Source organism: Podarcis filfolensis (genome assembly GCF_964270895.1).
Source record: "Podarcis filfolensis genome assembly, chromosome: 14".
Taxonomy (NCBI): Eukaryota; Metazoa; Chordata; class Lepidosauria; order Squamata; family Lacertidae; genus Podarcis; species Podarcis filfolensis.
In genome coordinates, this window is record NC_139616.1 from 27,555,527 (window position 1) to 27,576,675 (window position 21,149).

General features: G+C 55.9%; 1 protein-coding gene across 2 annotated transcripts; it reads left to right on the forward strand.

Annotated features, from left to right (window-relative positions):
* Nucleotides 1–86: 86 nt before the first annotated feature.
* On the forward strand, nt 87–20,979 carry STRC (stereocilin). 2 transcript variants are annotated; one of them, XM_083585993.1, is made up of 28 exons: nt 87–302; nt 5,842–6,876; nt 6,999–7,023; nt 7,689–8,988; nt 9,757–9,819; nt 10,097–10,213; nt 10,439–10,605; nt 11,392–11,581; nt 12,026–12,141; nt 12,852–12,984; nt 13,275–13,445; nt 14,073–14,111; nt 14,570–14,737; nt 14,834–14,977; nt 15,240–15,298; nt 15,383–15,506; nt 15,637–15,728; nt 16,197–16,335; nt 16,799–17,001; nt 17,086–17,176; nt 18,224–18,383; nt 18,509–18,678; nt 19,257–19,412; nt 19,720–19,865; nt 20,034–20,182; nt 20,280–20,377; nt 20,582–20,729; nt 20,866–20,979. In XM_083585993.1, the coding sequence occupies exons 1-28, from the start codon at nt 197–199 to the stop codon at nt 20,958–20,960; spliced, it is 5,604 nt and encodes a 1,867-aa protein (XP_083442119.1). In that variant the 5' UTR covers nt 87–196; the 3' UTR covers nt 20,961–20,979. The 2 variants fall into 2 exon arrangements, with proteins under 2 accessions (XP_083442119.1, XP_083442120.1); XM_083585994.1 differs by lacking the exons at nt 87–302; nt 5,842–6,876 and adding an exon at nt 4,837–5,737.
* The last annotated feature ends 170 nt before the right edge of the window (nt 20,980–21,149 follow it).

The following is a 21,149-nucleotide window of genomic DNA, read 5'->3' on the forward strand; positions in this document are numbered from 1 at the left end:
AAGAGAGAGGGTCAGCACCAGGGAGCGGAAGGACGAGGGTGCTTTGGTGTCCCCCGTGTGGCAGTGGGGGGTTCCCGCCTCCAAGCGTGGCTGCTGCTGCTGCTCAGCCAGGCTGCCCTCTTCGCCGTGTGGGGGAGAGGGGCAAGGCAAGAGGGGCAGGGAGGCCTCATCCCCCTGCCGTTCGCTGCAGGCCAGGATGATGTGCTCTAGGACCAGGACCAGCAGGAAGCCCAGCGCCAGGACCAGTTCGGGCATCGGGAAGTCCAGCTGTGGGGCAGGGAAGAAAAGGGAGGCACCATCAGGTTAGGAGAGAAACCGTTCCCTCGAGGCCCTGACGCCCACCCAAGGGTGTCTCCCCTGGAGCCAGGAGGGCCAAACCACCAAAGGAGCTCCAGAGCCTCTGGGCTCCTGAGAATTCTTACCCAGGGCTGCAACAACCCCTATCTTGGGAATTAAACAGGAAAGGTTTCAGGTAAAGGAATGCTTGGCTACTGCTTTCAGAAGGTTACAGGGCAGCCCTTGTGTGCTTAATATGGAGGGGAGGTAAGCAGCCCATTTGAAGATCACCCTAACCTTTCCCACAGGGCATGGGGCAAATCTGAGAGCAACTCAGGCCTTTGTCCAGTCAACATCTTGCGGCCTCTTCCCTGCACCTTCAAGCACAGGAGCGTGTGAGTCAGCTCAGCCCCATCACATGCTGTCTGGCAAAAGCTGGGCGGGCAGGGCCAGCGGGACTCCGGCGACCAGCAGCGCCAGCAAGATGTTCGCTGGAGCCCCCCTCCCCACTTTTTGTTCGGGGGCTGCAGCCCGTGATGCGGCTCCAACCCTCCGGGCCCGGTCACAGTGTCCTGATCCCCCGCCCTACTCTTCCGCGCTCGGTACCGGGGGAATCTGTTGGCTCAGGTCCTCGCGCAGGTCGGCCAGCGAGTCCGGCACGATGTCCAGCAGGCAAGCGGACAGGAAGACGCCACCGGCTGCGCAGCTCAGGACGCCCCGCCAGCGCGCAAAGAAGCCTGCGGAGGCAGAAAGAAAAGCGAGCGCTGAGATGGGGGGGGGGAAGGAGCCCAGCCGCGACCCCCGCCCAGCTCTGCCCTGCTCTCGCCCTCACTCACCGGTCCCGCCAGCCCCCCGGAGGCTGAGAAGGACGGCAGGCAGGAGGCCGCAGAGAAGCGGCAGCAGCGCCAGCCCCAGCAGGCAGCCCAGCTTCAGAACCTGCAGCGAGCCCATGGCGCAGCCTGGCCCACGCGCCCCGCCCCGCCCGCGCCGAGGGGTATTTAAACCTTCGCGCCACGTGATGGGTACCGCCCATTGGTGGGCGCCGATTGGCCGACTGCCGCCTATGGGGCGGGGCTCGCGCCCACGTGCACCAGGCTAAGGCCGGGAGCGTGGCTGCGGGCTCACTTCTCAGCAGCTTTATCTAGACTCGAGGGGGAAATTATGACGGGGCAGTGGACTTTGATCCCGGGAGCAGAGGTGGCCTCCCTTACGCGTCTCTCCTCTGGCCCCTTGGCACCCGCTGGCCAGAGCTATGGACAAGAGGAGTAGCTCATAGCTGTCAACGTTTTCCCTTTTTTAAGAGAAATTCCCTTATTCCGAATAGGATTCCTCGCAAGAAAAGGGAAAAGTTGACAGCTATGGAAGTAGCTGCAGAGGTGGGCGGAGGCAAGGGGGCGTCATCTGGTTCTGTAGCCTCTACTACCAGAGGCCCCCATGGGAGGGAGCGCGCAGGCAGGGCCAGAACAGCCCCCTTCCCCTCCTGCCCTTGCTGGCCATCTAAGAGCATAAGGAGAGCCTGCTGGATCAGGCCCATGGACCATCTAGTTCAGGATTCTGTTCTCACAGTGGCTGACTAGATTCCCCCAATGGGAAAACGGCAAGCAGGATCCTAGCACCCTAGCAAATCTCCCTTCCTGCAGTTTTCAGCAGTTTCTGCCTTTAGCCATGGAGGCAGAGTGTAGCGATCAATAATAGCCATCGACTACCGTGAGTTTATCTAATGTTCCTTGAAAGCCATCCAAGTTGGTATCCATCACTGCCACTCCTACTGGAGTGAGTTGCACAGCTGTATGAAGAAGGACTTCCTTTTATTTGTCTTGAATCTTCCATGTGCTTCCTTGGGGGTTGGTGAGAGTTGCCTTGAGCTGAGTCAATTTGACCTTTAGCCCAGCCTTGACTGCTGGCAAGGCCAAAGAGCCTCCTCCAGAGTGTGCAACGGACTGCAACACGAGTCATGGAAGGCTCTCAGAAAATCTGACTGGGTGGGCTGCAGGGCCATTAGAAGCTTCAGTCCAAGGCAGTGGCGGTGTGGCCACGTGACTTTGGAACCCTCAGAAGTAGATGAGGGCTGTTTGGCTCTCTGTCCTGTTTGGGTGTGGACTCCATTTAGCAAAGAGAGTCCTTAATGCATCCTCTGGCACTTCTTTCCAGAAGAGAGGTCTGCCCGGCCTACTTTGGGGAGCCTTTGTGGTGATGGTGAAAACTTCTCCTTTTCCAACATGTTATCATTTTGTACACTGGAATTTACTGTATTGCATCTATTAGTTTTTAGACTTTAGACACAATCCTATACCGTGGACACTCGGGTTGTGAACGTGATCTGTGCTTTTGCACGTTCGCAAGCCAAAGGGGCACGTCTGCGCACGTGCGGGTTGCAATTCGGTGCTCATGCGCAGAGCACAATTTAGCGCTTCTGTGCATGCGCGACCCCCAAAACCCGGAAGTAACCCGTTCCGGTACTTCCGGGTTTCGGCAGGTCCGTAACCCAAAAAAACGCGACCTGAAGTGCCTGTAACCTGAGGTATGACTGTACTGGAATTCTGACAGTTTGTGAGCTACAGCAAAGGCACCTCTGTGTTAGTGCAACTTAAGATACATCTCCACCACTTCATACAGAGACAAGAAACTTGTGGCCCTGCAGATGTTGCTAGACTCTAGCTCCGATCACCCCTGATAGTTGGACATGCTAGCTTGAGCTGTTGGGAGTTAAACTGGAGGGTCTCAGGTGCTCTGTCCCAAACAAGCTATGCCACTACAACGCTGCAGTGCAACTCTGCTGATACAAAATCTTATGCCACTTAAATCTCCATTCAGGTTTCCCACATCAGAGTGGGTGGCATATGTTAAAAGGCACCCGTTGAGCAGAGTGGTGTATTGGTCTGGAGTTGGAGTCAGAGATCCTTTCCTGTTTCTGCAGCAGAGTAGCTGCCATCTTCAGCCTCCTAGAGCTGCCCCTTCAGCTCCAAAGGGGAGCTTTTCAGCCACTGTGTGCTCCAAAGTCAAGGGCAGAGAAACACTGAAAAGACAAGCCAGGCTTCCATTTCAAGAGAACAGGTTGCAAGTTCTGTTATGTGCAAGGGAACTTCACAGGAAGCACAACTTAAAACACACCAAAGAATGTATTGAATGTATTTGCCCATGTACGTGCACAGAAAATAGTACATTTATCTGGAAAGCAACACATGGAAATCTATACTGGTTGTTGCAATGCATTCCTCATTATTGCATAATCATAGGATTATTTTCTAATCTTAGAAGGGGCATGACTGTCACAATCATGAAGGGACCCTGCACATCTGAATTTGCCACCCCCACCCAACCACTGATTGAACACAACAGAAAGCAAACACAACTAAGTACTGGACCCACCTCTCTCCACTCCATGCCCAGGCCATCACAATAGACAAACTCTGCACCCAATCACAGGGCACCAACTGTGTTAAATAACCCCCCCCTCTCCAGCCCACTGTTCAGAGGGCAGTGCATGTGGCAAGTAGTTGTATCACCTGAGTCAGTTTTTAAGATCTTCTGAAGAGACCTGCTGGCTGCTCTGTGAGGGGCATATTGCTGACACCATGGAAACAGGCTTTCTCCTGATAACCCCCACTGTGCGCACAACTCGTGAGGTGGAGAATTGGAAACAGCAATGACCCTTAAATGCTTCTTAAAAACATGTATGTTTACTCAAGTTTTCCCAGATTCCAACTCTTCAATTTCTTTGCTTTGCACACTGATTGGTTTTGTAGGATGCATATTTTTTCCCTGGGTTTTTAAGGACTCTCTTTGAATGCTGTAGTTTGTATTTTTACAGTTTTCAAATGTAAGCTGCTTAGATTTGTTCTACTAAGCAGTATACAATGTTTGTAACATACATAATGGAGATGGGGTATTTTTTTTTACAGAAAATGGCACACTTTACCCAAGGTGCTTGAGGGCATTGCTGATTTGGATTCCTGGCATTTGGAGCAGCTTCCCCTAAAACTAGGCAGAGCAGAAAGAGTGAGTCCTCCTTAGGGGCATGGACATAACTAGGATTTATGTTGGGGGGGCAGGCTTCATGGGGGGGAGCAGAACCTCCATTAGTTAAGTATTTTTATTGATTTACTTTATTTAGGGGAGCACCTTACCCCTGCCCCCCTTGGTTATGTCCATTCTCAAGGGGTCTAGGAGTTGACACCCACATGGGACGAGGGGCTTTCTGCAGAGCTGAGTTGTCTTCCAAAGGGGATTCCCAAGGGGCTGGAACTAGCACTGGTCTCTGGGATGACTGGCCTTTGGCTGAGTCTGAATCAGCACAGGGCCTTGGAGCTCAGGAGACGAAGTTCCAGCTTCTTCCTCTTTCTGTAGATCACAGGCAACTTTGCCTGTCTCCCTCCTCCTCCTCCTCCTTCTCCTCCTCCTCCTCCTCCTCGAGTGACAGGCCCCATACTGTTTTCATACCCAAGGCATAAATAATGGATCAAGCCCCCATTGTTCCCCTTGATGTGTCAGGATGGTGGGGCAAGCCTCAGGTTACCAGGGAGGGAGGGAGAGGGCAGGGTAGCTGCACCAGCAAGCTAAACAGGCACATTGGTTTCGTGGAGATCCTTCTGTGTGGTGTTTGGGCTTCCTGTGGGGCTTCTGTGCACCAGAAGTTTCGGGTCACCTCCCATAAACCTCTAGAAACAGCAGAAGCCTGGGCTCACACTTGTGGGCATGAAGCATCCTATAGCTCTGGTCTCACAGCCTGGCACCCTTGAACCATCTCAATTCCCACTGTTACTTTCTGGGTTTATCAAAGAGAGCGCCCCAGTGGCCTCTAGGCCTCCTCATCTTGAAGGACTCCATAGTTTGTCATAGCATGGAAGGGGGGCAGAGTTGCTGCCTAAGAAGTAGAAAGAGATATCTGAGGAAGCAGGAAGCAGATCCAGGGGCTGGGGCAGCTTGTATGCCAGAGCAGACAGACAGCATTCTGCCCTCTTATGCAAAGGGCAAGATGGTGCATCCCCTCTCCCCAATTCCACATGGAGCAGCTGATCAGGTTGGCAGACGGGTCTCATTCCCAGCCAGGCAATGGGATTGCAGAGCCTCCTTGTCTCATCAGGGCTCCTTTGTGGGTACAGGGCAGATGGCAGGGCTCCACCCCCCAGCATGGGTGACTTCCCTCTAGGGTCTAAGGGTAGGGAGACCTAGCTCCTTGCCAGCCTGTGGGGGTTTTGTTGCCCCCGTGGCCGGACCCTCCTCTCCTGCATGTCAGGCTGGGCTCCTTTCCTTCCTGGATGTAACTAATGCTCTGGATGGCAGAAAGGGATCGGCTCTGCAGGACCAGCACCGCATCTCCAGTGTCAGCTCCTATTTCAAGCCTCTCGGAGCAGCCGCCTTTTCCCTGGGCCCAGCCGCTGTGCGCATGGGACGGGTGCCAGCATGGCCCCTTTCTTCTGGGGCCTCTGGGGGCTCTTCTTGCTGACGCATCCTCTGCCAGGTACAGGGGCGTAGCAGGGAGGGGAGTCAAGGGTCTGTGTGTGGGCATGCAAGTGGCCTCCTGCATTTGGCCGTGGCTAGTGACCCCTGTCCCCTTTCTTCCAGCAGGGGCAGCAGGGGAGCCAAGCAGAAACCTGCGACAGGGTTTGGCAGGGCTATTGGCACCTCCCGGAGAGCAGCGCCAAGGGGGCTCTATTTCTCCCGGGCCCAGCCCAGGCTCGGCACATCAGCAGCACTTGCACCCCCTTCTCCTCAGCCAGGAGTCCCTGTGGGGCAGGCAGCCTCCCTCTCCCCAGGCCCGGAGCCCTGACTCCCGCCTGTCCAGCTTCCTCCGCAACATCTCTCTGTACCTCCAGGGCGAGGAGGAGCAGGAAGCCCCGGAGTCCTGGGAGAGCTTCCTGCTGCCACTGCTGCTGCCACCACCCAACGCCGAGAAGCCACTCTCACCAGCAGTCTCTGGACACCGGCTCCTCCAGGACATCCTCTTTTCCTGGCGGCGAGGCAGCTGGCATTGGGATGGGTGGCTGAGCTTTGCCCAGGACTTGCTGAGCCTCCTCCTCAGTTGGGCCCAGGACCCCCCTCAGCACCTCCATGGGCAGCAGGGCTGGGAGGTTCTCAGCAGCCTGATGGAAGCCCTGGGCCAGGCCGTCCTCTCTGGGTTGCTTGGCCCACAGGGGTCCCTTTGCCCCCCAACAGGGCTGAGTGGGTGCCAAGCAAATGCCAGTTGGCTGGGGCAATTACTCCGGCTCTTTGAGGGCACTGGCTGGACAGCCTTCCTGCACATTCACCCAGCAGGCTTCGCCCCCACTGATGGCCAGCTGAAGCCCCTTGGCCTGGTGCCCGCGACCCCCCGAGAGATGCCCCCTGGCAATCGCAGTGAACCCAGCCTCCTAAAGACCCTGCACCGGACAGAGCAGCCCGGCACAGGCGGGAAAGTGCAGGAATCGGCAGGAGACTCCGAGGGCAACATCTTGTGGGAGACACTGGAGGAGCTGAGGCAGACACTGTGGCAAAGGGCAGGCCCCACCCTCGTCACCAGCTTCCGGAGGAGGGTCTTGTATGTGACAGGCCTTCTGGCAGTTGAGGCTTCAGAGGCAGTGGGGATCCCCCAGCCTGACCCAGATGGGAAGTGCTCCGTAGGTAGGTGGGTGGGTGAATGAGTGGGGCTGCAAGCCATGGTGGGGAGGGCACAAGGGGAGGGAGAGATGGGCAAGGCCTCCTAGGGGGCCACAACCCTAACTACTCCTCCTCTCTGTCCCTAGGAAGCCTGCAGCAGCTGCTGCTGTGGTAAGTGGTTGTGGGGACAGCTTCTGAATACCAGCTGCTGGAAGCCGCAGGAGGGGGAGAGTGTTGCTTTTGTGTTCGAATCCTGCTTACTGGTTTCCCACAGGCATCTGGTTGGCCATTATGAGAGCAGGATGTTGGATCTTTGTCCTGATGCAACAGGCTCTTCTTAAATGTCCTGGAAGGGGGTGACCAGCCTCCTTTCCCTGCCCTGGGTGGTGGTGATGCTGTTCTTCTTGTTACTCTTGGGCTGAGTTTCGTTGTTCCTTGGGCAAAGGGTGGCAAGGCCATGGGGTATGACATGGCATGGAGTGACATTCAGAAGGGGTGGTAGTGCTGCCAGGCCGTGACCTGGGCAGAGGGCCATTTGTGGCAGGACCCTGGGGGCATGTTTAGGGAAATTTTTTAAGATTTAATGCTGTATTGTTTTTAACGCTCAATTGGGAGCCGCCCAGAGTGGCTGGGGAAACTCAGCCAGATGGGCGGGGTAGAAATAGTAAATAATAATAATAATAATAATAATAATAATAATAATAATTATTATTATTATTATTATTATTATGGCTGCTGGCTTGCCCTGCTGGTCCCTGCTGAGTGACCTCTGGTATGGCACTGAGTCATCTTGTGCCTGGTAAGTGGTGGACCCTTTTCTTCTCTGCTGTTCGCAGGGGAATCAGACACAACATCAGCTGGGACACCCTGCGTGTAGACTTGTCCTCCAGGGCCTCTTTCCCATGGCCTCCCGCGGTGCCCAGTTGCTTGCTGCCTGCTGGGGGAGGGCACAGGGTGAGCGAGACCCTCCCTCCAGCCCCCCGGAGAGCATTTGCCGAGCCCCCTTCCCAGGCAGAAGTCCTGGAGGCCGCCTGCAACGAGAGCATCCCCGGCTTGCCAGGAATCTCCAACTTCACCATCTACTTGTATTGCACCCTCTTCAATGGCTCCAAAGAGCCCCACCGGCCCCCGCCGGACCTGGAGGCCTTGTGTTCCAGCACCACCTGGTACTTCTCCTCCATTGAGGGCGACCCGGTCTGGATACGAGCCTGCAAGGAGTACTTCCCCCAGCAGTTCAACAGCACAGTGTGTGGCAATGCCTCTGTCCTCTTGCACCTTGGGCCCCACCAGGAGCTGGTGGAGGAGCTCTGTGCCAACCTCTCCATGCCCTTACGGCCCAGACATTGTTCAGATGCTCTGAGCAGGCCTCTGCTGGGCCAGGAGGAATTCTGGACCTGCCTCTCCCAGGAGAACCAGACCCTCTGGACCCAAAACCTCTGTAGCAGCAGCAGCCTGTGGGAAGTCTCTGATGCCACCAGGCAGTGGCTGGGCACCCTCTGCCACAGCCCGCTGGCCCAAGGGGCTGGGCTGAATGCCTCTCTGCGCCAGAGCACGGAAGCAGCAGGGTGTGGCGCCAGGGCCTGGAGCCCCCAAGCGCTGCATAACACCAGCTTCCTAGCTCAGTGTGGGGATGCCCACCTGCAGAGCTTCCAGGAGCTTGTGTGCAGAAACGAGTCCCTACTGGAAGCCCTGCAGCTGGCCCACCCCTGGGTGCAGGTTCACTGCTTGGCTGTTGAGCAGGACAGGAGCTGCTCCCTTCCGTGGCTCCCAGGGGTGCTGCCACTGCCCCCGCAGCTCTGCCAGGATGCGCCAGCCTTCCTGACAGCGCTGGTATCCCAGTTGGCCCGTTGCAAAGAGCCCCCCCACTCCTCTTCCCAGTGGGTTCCCAGTGCCGGCTACCTGTTGCGGCTGCTGGACTTCCTGCTGGCTTCTCCTGCCCTTGGCGAAGTGGGGCAAGAGGGAGCCAGGCAGCAGCTGGGCCAGGCTCTCCTGCTCTCCAGCCTCCTGGACAACAGCTCCTTTGGGACTTCTCTCCAAGCCAACTTCTCCCTGAGCATCCTGGAGGATGTGAGCCAGTTCCTGCAGGAAGGCGAGCTGGATCCGGCCACCAAGGAAGACCTGCTTAACTGCTTTGGGGTGGGTGATGCTCTGGGGACAGGAGGAGGGGAGGGGAGGGGAGCCCATAGCCACATGGGAATGCCTGATAGGAATGTGTCCCCACCCTAGGGGGACACACTGGGGAAGCCCAAGAAGGGGGTCTGCCCTCTGGGCTGCATAAATGGATTTAGACATGAGGAGAGGATATATTGTTTAGTTATTACCATTCATTGCTCATGTGAGTCAGATCACGGGTTCAGTCCCTTCCTCTTCCAGGACAATTTCACAGAATCACAGAATTGTAAAAAATCTGAAGGGTCATCTAGCCCAAACCCCTGAAAAATCACCAAGAAATACTAAAATATACTTATTTTTCTCCATTGAGGGAACATTTAGTGGACCACATACAATCACTGCAAACTATATCAAGCACTCTGCTCCTTCTTTTCAGCATACAATGGAAAACAAGGTTTAACGCTTTTCTCCATGGTGCATCTTACACACTTATAGCCACCTGTCTCACTCTCACCCACCAACCTAGATGGCTTTAAAAGAGCATTAGACCAATTCATGGGAGGAGAGGATTGTCGATGGCTACTAGCCACCAGGACTAAGGCAATAATGCTTCTGAATCCCAGTTTCTGGAAACTGCAGGAGGAGAGAGGGCTTTTGTGCTCAGGTCCAGCTTGTGGGTTTCCCCTTGGGGCATCTGGGTGGCTACTGTGAGAACAGGATGCTGGCCTAGAGAAACCCCTTTTGGCCTGATCCAGCAGGCTCTTCTTATGTTCTTCTCTCTCCTCCTTGCAGCCTTTGCTCTGGAATCTGCTGGAGAGGGAGGAGAACATCTCAGCTCTGGAGTTCTTCATGCAGGTACCTTCCCTCCATCCCAGTCTCCAGTCCTGTTGGTCCTGAAGCCACTTTACTCCTTCCTTGGCCCAATACTGGTCCCTGGAGCAAAGCTGCACCTCTCCTCCTCCTCTTCCTCCTCCAACCCCAAGGTTGACCTCTCCCCCTTTCCCCTCCTTCCTGTCCAAGGCGCCTCCCTGCACCATCTTTCAGGCTCCCTTGCAGCAGCCCCAGTGGGGCAGGGAAGGGAGTGCCACTGCTGTTGCTGCCTTGCCTCCTCCTCTCCCTCCCACTTTTCCAGGAATACCTGCAGATGCCCCATAAGGTTGTCCAGAGGCTGCTGTGGTCAGTGGAAGGTGAGACCATCCAGAGGTTCCTGGCCCTGCTGCACCGCTCCTGGGATCACCTGCAGATGAAGGTATGTCTGTGGCAGAAGGGCTGGACTTGATTAGGGGTGCAGCACCCGTGCACCTGTGAAGCCTTGACATGCCCACCAGGCTCCATATGGAAAGGGGGGTATTTGTTTAATGGAGGTGCTGGTTGGTAGCTCCAGACCTCAGCGCCTGGAGAGTCCCAGGTGGAAGACAGCTGCCCTGTGAACCCCTCCAAGGGGACTCCCTTTCCCTCTGCTTCCCTCCACCAGGTGCCTCCATGGGACAAGCGGGCAGTGGAGTCACTGGCCGCCCAGCTCCTGAGCAAGTTCCCTCAGCCAACCCCGCAACTCTTCCTCCACCTCTCTCACTTTGTGCCTTTCATGGCTGCCTCGGACATCCTGCGCTTGCCATCCACCTTGTTGGCCAACGATAGCGTGTGAGTGGTCCCCCCAGGCCCCTGCATGGCTTGGCCCAAGCCTTCCTGGGGCGTCTTTCCCCAAACCACCTCCAGAGCCCTCAGGTCCTCCCTGCCCAGCTGAACCCCTCTGAGTTTAGCCCCAGGTCCTATTTAAGGTGGGGTTAGTCCCCAAACCCACTTTCAGTCTTGTGGCAGGAAACCTTCAGGAAAGATGGTGCCTGAGCATTTATTTATTAAAATTGTCAGTCGCTTTATCATGCCCAGGGCAACCCAAAGTGACTTACTATCCAGCAAATAGACAATAAATCCCACATAGATACATTAAAACCAAGAGGAAGGAGAAATACGTTAGAAACATCCCACCTACTTCTAAAAGGTCACAGAGAGCTCAAGGCCAAATGCCTGGTTATAGAGGAAAGTTTTTGCCTGGTGCCTAAAGATAAATAATGATGGTGCTAGGCGAGCCTTCCTGGGGAGAGCATTCCACAAACAGGGAGCCACTGCAGGAAAGGCTTGTTCTCATGTTGCTCCCCTCTGGACCTCTTGTGGAGGGGTGGTCAGAATAGAATGTCCTTTCTGTCACTTCTGAGTAGCCACAACCAGCCCCTCTTACTGCAAGGAGGGTCCAGGCCCTCTCATTTCACTTGCTTATGTTGGTCTTCCTAGGCTGTGCCCATCCCCCTGGCCTCGGGCCAGGTAGTCCTTCACTCAGCATGCTGTCTGTGTGCCTGTAGTTTTCCCAGGTGGGGGTGGAGGAACTTCTCTTTCTAACGTGGCCTCTTTCTTCCCCTCTCCAACCCTCAGCTTGGCCATCATTAGCAGCCAAAGTGCCCGGATGACACTGGCGCAAAAGCGAGCCCTAGTGCAGCGCCTCCTGCAGGCCGAGCACCTCCTGGGCGAAGTCCCTTCCTGGCCCCCGGAGTTCCTTCACAGCCTCCAGCCTCTCCTTCCTCACCTGCCACTTGGCCACTTCCTTCAGCTAACACCACAGCAGGTGGGACCAGGGTGCAGAGGCTGAGAGCAGCCGGGGTGGGTGTCCTGGGCACCTCCTTCAGTTGCACCTGGAAAGCTGGGCAAGCTCTCTGCTGCCTCGGTGGGGATAAACCCTTTGTGAGAAGGTGCAGTCCTTGCCTCCAGCCCCCTCCCCACAGGACTAGAAGCTGGTGGTGCACCCTCTGGAACCCCGAGGGGGGGGTTAGCATGCCCCAGAGTACTCACTTATGCCAGGGATGGTGCTTCAATAAAATAATAGAATTGTAGAGTTAGAAGGTTGGTCATGTTGTCCAACCCCTGCAATGCAGGAACCACAGCTAAAGAATCTATGCCAAATGGCCATCTGACCTCTGCTTCAAAACCTCCAGGAAAGGAGAGTTCACCATCTTCCAAGGCAGTCCATTCCACTGTCAAACAACGCTTAAATGTTGGTGTGTCCCTCCAGATCCAGAGCTTGATGAATGGCTGGCAGGAGGCTGAGCTGGGCCTGGCTCAAGGGCGCCATGTAGCACGTAGTTTGCTCAACAGGAGCCATGAGAGCACTGAGGAGCAGATGTGCAGGTGAGCGGTGGGGAGGAAGGCTTGGGAGCAAACTGACCTGGGTGATTTTGTGTCCCAGGGTATCCCACTTATTGCTGGGTGCAGTTGTTCAAGGCAGGAGTTCACAGGGGAAGAGATTTCCTCCCAAGGCTTTGGGTCCAAGGGAGAGCAAGGCATGCTGTGTTCAAGATACAAGCCAAAGGTGACCCCAGGGACATCATTATTGCTAGACCAGACAGGAGTTATGTCCCCAAAGTATTTCCTGGCAAAGATGCATCATGGCAGCAGGAGTTGAGGAACCCCAGATGGAAGGCTATTTGTCCACATGGTTCTCTTTCAAAGTCTGTGGACACATGGGGTGTACAGAACATGTGAACTTCAGAAGGGCCCTGCAGCAGCAGCTGGGTCAGGCTGAAGGGGTCCATCTGGTCCAGCATCCTCTTCTCACAGTGGCCATCCAGATGCCCCAGTGGGAAGCCCAAAAGCAGGAGCTGATGGCAACAGGAACTCTCCCCAACTTGATTCCTATGAACTGGACCTTTCTTGAAAGAGCAAAAGTTCTTCAGAGGGGGAGGAGCATCACCTTTTGCGTATCTGGAGCAAAAACCGGCTAGAAGGATCAGAGTTTGTGGTCTAGAAGAGCAGGCAGGCCTACATGGGGTGTGGCTAGCACCAAGCAAGCAAGTCCCAACAGCCCACTTCTGCCTGTGCCCCCTCCCCCATCCTCACAGGCTCGGGGCTCTCACCTGCTTCCTCAGCATCAGGGACTTGCGTCTGATCTCCCCCTTGCAAGATCTGTGGGGGCCGATCGAGAAGCACCTCCTGGAGTGTGTGGCCAGAGGGGTGGTGGACCCTCATGGGCAGGTGAGTGGTGAAGAGGACCAGGCTCTCTTGGGCACAGCAGAGCCTAGCCTAGGGCAGTGCTGCTGAGGACTTTTCTCCCCACTGTCCCTCAGCCTCCTTCTGGGGGCAAGCTACTCTTCATAGAGATCCAGCTCTGGTGATGCTCTTCCAACTGGAAGCAAACCTGCAGAACCCTCCTCTGCTCCAGGACTGAAGCCTCCTTTACCAAAGCTGGCTCCTTCCCCTGGTTGGGCCACCACCTCATCTGACTTGCCATTGCCTTCTCCTCCTCCTCCTCCTCCTTCTTCCAGCTGGCCCATGCCCTGGCAGAGCTCCTGCCTTCCTCGGTGGGCTCCCACGAGCTGCAATCCTGGCGGGGTCTTGTGCCAGCCATGGGGGTGGAGTTCCTGCGGGGCCTGTCGGAGTCTCAGGTAGGGGCTATCCTCCCAGAGCTGCAAGCAGCACAGCTTAGCCGTGCCCAGGTGAGTCATCCTGAGGGTATGCTCTGCATCTGCCGTGGGGGTGGGTGGGTGTTAGGCAAATTTGAGCCATTCCTCTCCAGAGTTGGGGGCAGCAGCAGCCTGTCTCAGGAGACATCCTGCCTAGGTCAGTCCCACCAACTCCCTGTCAAGGGGATGGGCTAGGCCTTCCACTTCCTTATGCTCAGGCAGCTTCCTTATTTGTTGGGAGTTTTTTTTAAGCCACCCTCTAAATATAAATCGATGGCTATCAATAAGAAAAATTAGCAACAATAATTTTAAACTTACAAAAAATTACAATAGCAAAAAAGCCTGAAAGCAGATTTAGGGGCGGAGCTATACTCATGCTTTATAACATTAAAAATGTGTTATTAAAATGCGACACCAGAGGGCACTGCAGAGCAGCGAGCCACCAGCCATGGGAAACTGCATTAAACGTTACAGAATATTAGGTATATTTAATAATGTTTAAAAGATCAGTGTAGATCCAGCCTAAAACTCAATCAACTTTCTAAGCATCTGGGTGGGCTTATATAAATAAGAATGTTTTTAGCAGGCACTGAAAATAGTACAAGGAAGGAGTTCCAAAGTGGAGGTGCTGCCACGCTAAGAGATCCTTCTTCCCTTCAGGCTCTCCTGCTGCTCTCACAGGCCCTGCGGATGGAGAATGTGAGTATCACCCCGAAGGTGAAGCTCAGAGGTGGATGTGGAGGTCTGGGGCAGAGACCTCCTTGTTTGACCTGGTCCAGATAGCAGGGACAGGTCAGCAGTTGGCAGGCCCACAGCTCTGAAGACGGCAGACCCCAGCTTGGCTTGGAGAATCTGCCACCTCACCTGCCACCTCACTATTCTTCAGGAAAGAAGAGCTGAAAAGAACTAGTGAGAAATAAAGTCTAGTCTGGGACGGGAAGAGTTCCCTGGGAATCTTGCCTCTATTATAACCGTTTTGTAAATCTGCAAGCTACAGACATGCTTGTTCAATCCAAAATGGAAAGCAAAGCATCTCCCTGTCTGCTGATACTGTTGGGCAGAGGGATCCAAAGCCCCACCAGTACCACAACCCCACCCCTTGGTTGCCAGTGATGGGCTCTGTGGCCTCCCTCCCACCCTGCCTTCTGTCTCTGCAGGTGACGCTGAGTGGGGCTGAGCCTCTCTGCTCCCTCCTCACTGGCCTGGGTCCCCAGTCTCTGGAGGTGGCGGTGGCTGCTGTCTTGGCCAGAGGCTGTGCATGTGTGGGCCCCACTCTGCCCCATCTCTCAGGAGCTCAAAAGGCGGGTCTGCTTCAAGCTCTGCAGGTATCTGGCGAGGTCAACAGGGATCCGGGTGGGGGTGGTGCCCTCGAATGGCTTCAGCCACCCTAACCGCATGTTCCCTTCTTGTGCCTGTCCCAGAGGCATGGCCCAGAGTCCCCTGTCCTCAGTGCGCACCTGGACTGCCTCCTGCCTGCTGTCCCTCTCAAGCTCCTGCAGGTGGACACCCAGGCCCTGCTGGGGAGGAGCAGCTGGCACCGGAAGGCACCTTGGTCCCCACAGCAGGTATGGGAGAAGAGTGCTGGGCAGGGCGATGGGAGGCCAAAGCAAAGGGTGTCGTTCACTCCCTGTGGTGTCTCCATAGCTCAGGGGTAGAGCATGCAGACAGCCATAGGCTCAGCACCTACCAGCATCTCCAGGGGAAGCTGGGAATTGTTCCCTGGAGAGCTGCTGTCAGTCCATGCTGACAATGCTGACCTAGATGGACCCACGGTCTGGCTTGGCACAAGCCAGCTTCCTAGCTTCTTTTTACGTTCCTCTTTCTCAGGCCCAGTTCCTTTGGCAGAGCATTGAAGCCAGTGCCAACATGACGGAGGACCTGATCTGGTGAGAGCCAACTCCCCTCCTTCTCCCCTCCTCTGCTAATGGGATGTCATGGGTAGCGATGGCTGAACTGTCTCCCCATGGCAGGGGACTGGGACACCTGGCCATGGGACTATCTTGCACCGCTCTGCAGACCTTTGAAGCTGGGGCAGATTTTCTGGCTGTTCTGGAAGCTCTCTACAGCCAAGACCTCCACCTGCCCTGGAGCCTGGTAAGAAGGCATTGGGGAGAGGCCTACCCTGGATGGAAGCAGGGAATGGGCTCAGCGGGTGCAGAGCCATGGGCCTGGGCACATAATGCCCCCCTCCTCAATTAATGCCAAGCTGTGCCTTTGTTTCCAGAAAGGATGCATCTGGGAGGAGATCCAGAGGAGACCCAGCCTCTCTACTACGGAGTTGCTGGGGCTGGGACCCCAGTTCCTCATGGACTTGCCGTAGGTGACCTGCTTCCCCACCCCGAGTGCCTGTCCTCCCTCCCACTCAACACACCCGGTTAGGTAGGTGGCGGCAAACCTCTTGTGCTGCCTCCTTGTGACCCAGGATTTGATGGGCACTGGACCTCCTGGCTGCATGGAAGCTCCCCCTAGTGGCTAAGAAAGACATCAAAGGTGCTGGGTATGTTTTGGCAAGAGGAGAGAGAGCCATATTCAAATATCTGCCATGGAAAAGGCTTTAGAGATTGAGGAACCTATAGGAAGACCTTCCTGAGTCTTCAGGCTTTTCGGCAGTGCAGCAGGCTGCCTCATGAGGTGGTGGGTTTCCTGTATTGACTGAGGTGGGGGGCGTGTTCCTTTCACCCCTTGATTCTGTGCTACTGGGCCAGATCCAGCACTCCTCCCTGCCTCCCCTGCCTTGCCTGGCCTACTTCTTGCTGCTGAAGTGAGGTGTTCCTTCCTGGCCAGGACTCACCTGCTGGACAAGCTTCCTGGCAAGTCCTTCCTGCTGATCTTGGACTATGTAAGGAGCCACCCACACAATGTGCTGGTCTTGCCACCCCCTCGACGGGCCGCCCTCGCCCGGCACAGTTTGCAGGCACTACTGGTAAGGGGGAGAGGAGCAGCGACCAGTTTTGAGAGCCAGAATGGCACAGCTGGAACCCAGTGCACTTCTCCACCTCCGCCCCCAGCTCTGCTGTGGGTTTATTGGTTTGCTTGGGATCTGTGAAATGGGGACAATAGTTATAGTGTGAGGTCCAAAATGAGCCAATAACTGGAGGCTCACCTGGGACACATTCCATCCTTTCCAGGTGCAGGAGGACCACAGGGAAGGGTGCAGTGAGGGAAATTCCTTGGGGCACTCTCCCCTCCATCCCTCCCTCTCTCCCTATGCCAAAATGCAACAGTGAGCTCTGATGGAGTGCTGTGTCTTCAGGCACCTGTCCTTGGGCTCAGGAATGGGGCGGCAGCAAAGTTACCCTTCCCAGGCCAAACTCCTTGCAGCACCACCACTCCTGGCTGGGACCAGTGGGAGCCACCCATCCACCTCCCTCCCCTCTGTATTTCAGCAAAGGTCCCAAGGAGAGGCAGACATCTCAGTGGAGATATTGAGCTTGCTTGGCCCTATGGTGGGCTTCCTGGAGCCTGACAACCTGGTCCATGCCAATCCTGCAAATCTGCTCCAGCACCTGGATGAGCTACAGGAGACCTGCCTCGATAATGGTGTTGCGGAAGTGCTTGGGCAGCTGCTGATGGCAGATGATGCTTTGGGGTGAGGAAGGTGCCTTTTTGGACCCTGGCTGAGCTCAAGGCCTCGGCTTGCTTACATGACCACCTCCCTGTTTCACCACTACAGGGACCCAGAGCACTGGAGCCAGGTGGAGCTGGAGCAGCTGGGGCATTTGGTGTTCAGGCTCCCTCCGGAGAGCACCCAGCGAATCCCCCAGGTGAGGCAGGGTGAGGGTCTGTATCCATGTCTATCTCCTGCGCTAGAGGGTCCTTCAGCATTATGCCTCACTGCCAAATAGCTCTGATTGCAAAGTGTGGCCATGGTGGGTGTGTTCTCCCCACCCTCATCCTCATCCAGCAATCAGCCGCAGACTGCCTCTGGACATGGAGGTTCCACCTAGCAGCCAGGGCTGACCTCCAGTGGCATCCTCACCAGTGGTGGACCTACATTTGAGGGCCCTTGAAGCTTGGGATGTTATGGGGGCCCCTTCACAACCTGGAATGAGGTCTGGGTAACCTCTGTTACCTTCTTCAGTGGGATTGTTCCACAACAGATCACTTAAAATTAATAATAATAACTACTATGTCTCAGTTTTTGATTAAAATTTCTGTCCTCGATCATCTCACACGTCAAAGTCATTGGTGTAAATAAAATTTTCCTATGCCTTATCATTTTCAAGTTACTGCAACAGTTCATCTTTACAACATCTGTGCTGTTTACTCTCAAATATTGGGATTGTTGAATTATATCCAACAAAAATAATAATCAATTTTAGTCGTGCAAATTGGGTCTACTACACCCAAAATTGTTAAGCCATGTGAACTAAAATCACTTCTGGGCCCCCTCTGGGATTAGGGGCCCTGAAGCTTAAGTTTCATTAGTTTATAGTAGATCTGCCCTGATCCCCACCCTCTGGACCTTTGCTCATGCACTGCTTGGCAAGTAGTTCTTTATAAGAATTATCACAAGTTGCATATGTAAAATGCATAATTATTTTTTTTTTAAGAATTGTCAGACATTGCATGAAAGGGCTTCCTATTGTCTCATCATCTGATTGTTTGGGGAGGGGGTCGGTTGAGGGAGTGAAGTGGGGAGAGGAGCCCCATGGATGGGCTCTGCTGTGTCAGTGTGTCCCTGCCCCTCTGGCTTGCTTAGCTGTGATTCCTGCATTGCAGGGAGTTGGACTAGATGATGGCTGGGGTTCCTTCCAACTCTACAGTTCTGTAATTCTATGACCTGCCTCTCCCATCCTGTTCTGCTCCAGGCGGTGCTGAGCAAGGACCTTGTGGAGCAGCTGCTGCAGAGCCAGAAGCTGTGGGAGGAGAGTGAGCAGGGCCGGCTGTGTGACCCTCAAGGGCCAGCCGGGGGGCTGCAGGCCCAGAAAGAGGCCCTGGTGAGGAGGAGCCTGGAGGGCTCCCAGGAAGGTGAGCTTCTGTCTGAGGAGGTGCCCCTGAAGCACACTCAGGCCAAGGGGAGGGGTTAGGGACCCTCCCTGTCCCTTTGGGCTAGCTCATTGCCCACCCCCACCCCTGCCGGACTCCCTGTGCAGAACCTGTGCCCAGCTGCTCCGACATCCGGGCCTCTTTCCCCTCGGCCTGGAGCGCCACCCAGATCAGTGCGATGGAGCTGGACCAGTTCCATGACTGCCTGAGCCTCATCAGTCAAGACCTCGCCCTCCGTCCGTATCAGCGCCAGGCTGCTCTCAGCAAAGCCAAAGAGGTGAGTTCTCCACCAGACTGTATTCTGACCCCAGAGGGTCCCACGGCACTGGGGGGTGGGGGTATTCAGCCAAGTCTGACTCAGAGCAGACCCTCCAAGTGTCCCTATTTTCAAGGGACAGTCCCAGATTCACAGAAGCGGTCCCTGTTTCTTATTTGACCCCGGAATGTCCTGTTTTTCCTTAAGACGCCCCTATTTTCATTGGAGAAATGTTGGCGGGTACGTCAGAGTAGACCCATTGGAATGAATGAACCTAAGTGAGTCTTGTCAATTAACTTTAGTAGGTCCCTTCCAGTGTGTAGGCCAGGCCTTGAAAGCCACCCAGGGCCTTGGCTGAAGATGGTTCCTGCCATAAACAGCCCACAGACATTTTGGGCCTCCCTCAGCTCCAAAGGGGCGGGTGGGGGGTTGCCCAGGGGTCAGCCTGTCCAGCCTACAGGGAGGCCTTCCATGCAGTTGGACCTTGAAGCCCTCTTGTTCAGGAGTGGGACATCCATGAGCAGGTTTTGCTTGGGGGGGGTGCCTCCACAGTGCGAAGGAAGGGACAGTGGCTTAGGAGGGTCCCCCTGTGCTTGCAGGTTCTGGGGCCGACCTGGGCAATGGGCGCAGTGGAGATGCTGCAGTTGGGTTTCCTGGCCCTCCAGCTGAGCGAAGAGGAGCTACAGGAGCTGGAGATTCCTGACTGGGGAGCCTTGTCAGTGCTGGGGGGCCTGGAAGGCTGGACAGAGAGGCAGGTGAGTGGCCCTTCATTTTCCTGGCTCACCCACTGCATACCTCCCAAGTGTCCCGATTTTCCAGGTAAAGTCCCGGAATTACGAAAGCCACCCCGGCTTCTGATTTGATCCATGGAGACAACTGTGTCCCTGTGGCCAGGTTGAGCTTCAGAGGGAATATGCCACCTTCCATCCCCTTTTGTGATCTCAGGCCTTCTGAGCCAGCCTGGGCAGAAGCTGCCAGCCAGCCAGCCACAACCACATGGCTTTGCCTGGGTGCCTGGCACAGTCCTGATGGGGCCTCCCCATTGTCTCTCTGCACACCCAGATGCAGGCCGTGGTTGGCAGCCTCCTTGCAAAGCAGCACAAGGTGAGCGCGGAAAACCTGGCACTGCTGGACTTGGTGTCTCTCGGGCACCTCCTATGTGGGCTGCAGGTGGCGGAGATCAGGCAGCTCAACAGCCAGGAATTCAGGTAGGGAGGCTGGAAGGCACAGGGATTGGCAGAGGGCATGGGAGCCCTCTAACCTTGGAGGGGTTGCAGGCAGGACACATGCACACCCAGTTTCCAGTTTCTGTTTTGGTGCAGAGGCCTCCACCTGCCTCCCTGCACCCCAGCTACAGCCCTCTTCCTTCCCCACAGCAAAGCGGCCTCCTTCCTGGGGTTGCTCCATCTCAGCTGCTCTGAGGAGAAACTGGAAGCCCTGGCCTGGCTCCTGGTCACCCCCGCTGCCTTTGGGCCTGTCGCCATGTGGGGCCCAGGGATTTTCACAGAGATTGGGACTCTGGCAGGTCGGTGGCTGTGTGGTGGAGGGAGTCCTTGCTTCTGTCTTGCTTTCGGGGCAACACACCCTGGGTGGGCACCACGGCCTCTTTCTCTCCTTCCCAGTGGGGCTGCCGGACATCGTCCTCTCGTCTCTCGTCCCAGAGCAGCTTCGGGCTCTGACCCCAGAGGCAGTTGCCTTGATCCCTGCCCCCAAATTTGCAGTGAGTGCCTAGTTGTCCTGGGGGTCTGGGATGGGGAAGGGGAAGCCTGGGGCGGGCCTCTCAGCTGGGGCTCTAAATGTGGGCCAGGCAGGGGCTGCCCCTCCAGTGCTGGGCCCATCGGAAAGGGGTGGGGGTGGAGCATCATCCCACTTGCGCTGGCAGCTCCTGGTGGGTTCTGCCTCGCCTTTCTCTGCTCCCCTGCAGGTGGTGTTCAGCCCAGCCCAGCTGCTCAGTCTGACAAGCCCCCAGGCATCGGCCGTGACAGCCCAGCAGTATGGACTCCTCAGTCCTAAGCAAAAATGGGCCCTGGAGCTGGCGCAGTGTGAAGGGGAGCCCTGCCAGGACTACAGGAGTATGTGCCCACCCCTGCCTTGACCCCTGCATGCCTCACCATGGGCACTGCCCCCTGGCATGCCACCTCCCAGCGCTGTGCTGCCCCTGGCCCCTCCAGTGAAGCTGTGCTCCTCTTCCTCCTTCTTCCTCCACAGGCAGAAGTGGCTCAGGGCTCCGTCCAGCTGTTTTGCTGCTACTTCCATCTTGCTGCCTCCTTTTGACTTTCGGGGGGCCCCTGGCCTTGCAATAAAGCTGCCCCTTTGCACTGACTCTGGCTGGTGCCTGCGACCGTCTTGTGCCCTCCCCCACTCGCTGCCTCCAGTACCACGGGGCAGACGAGGCGACCAGTATGACCACCTGTTGACACGGACTGGCAGCATGTCTGCAGGATAATTTTGACTGGGGATTGAACCCTGGGTCTTCTGCATGCCGGGCAGGT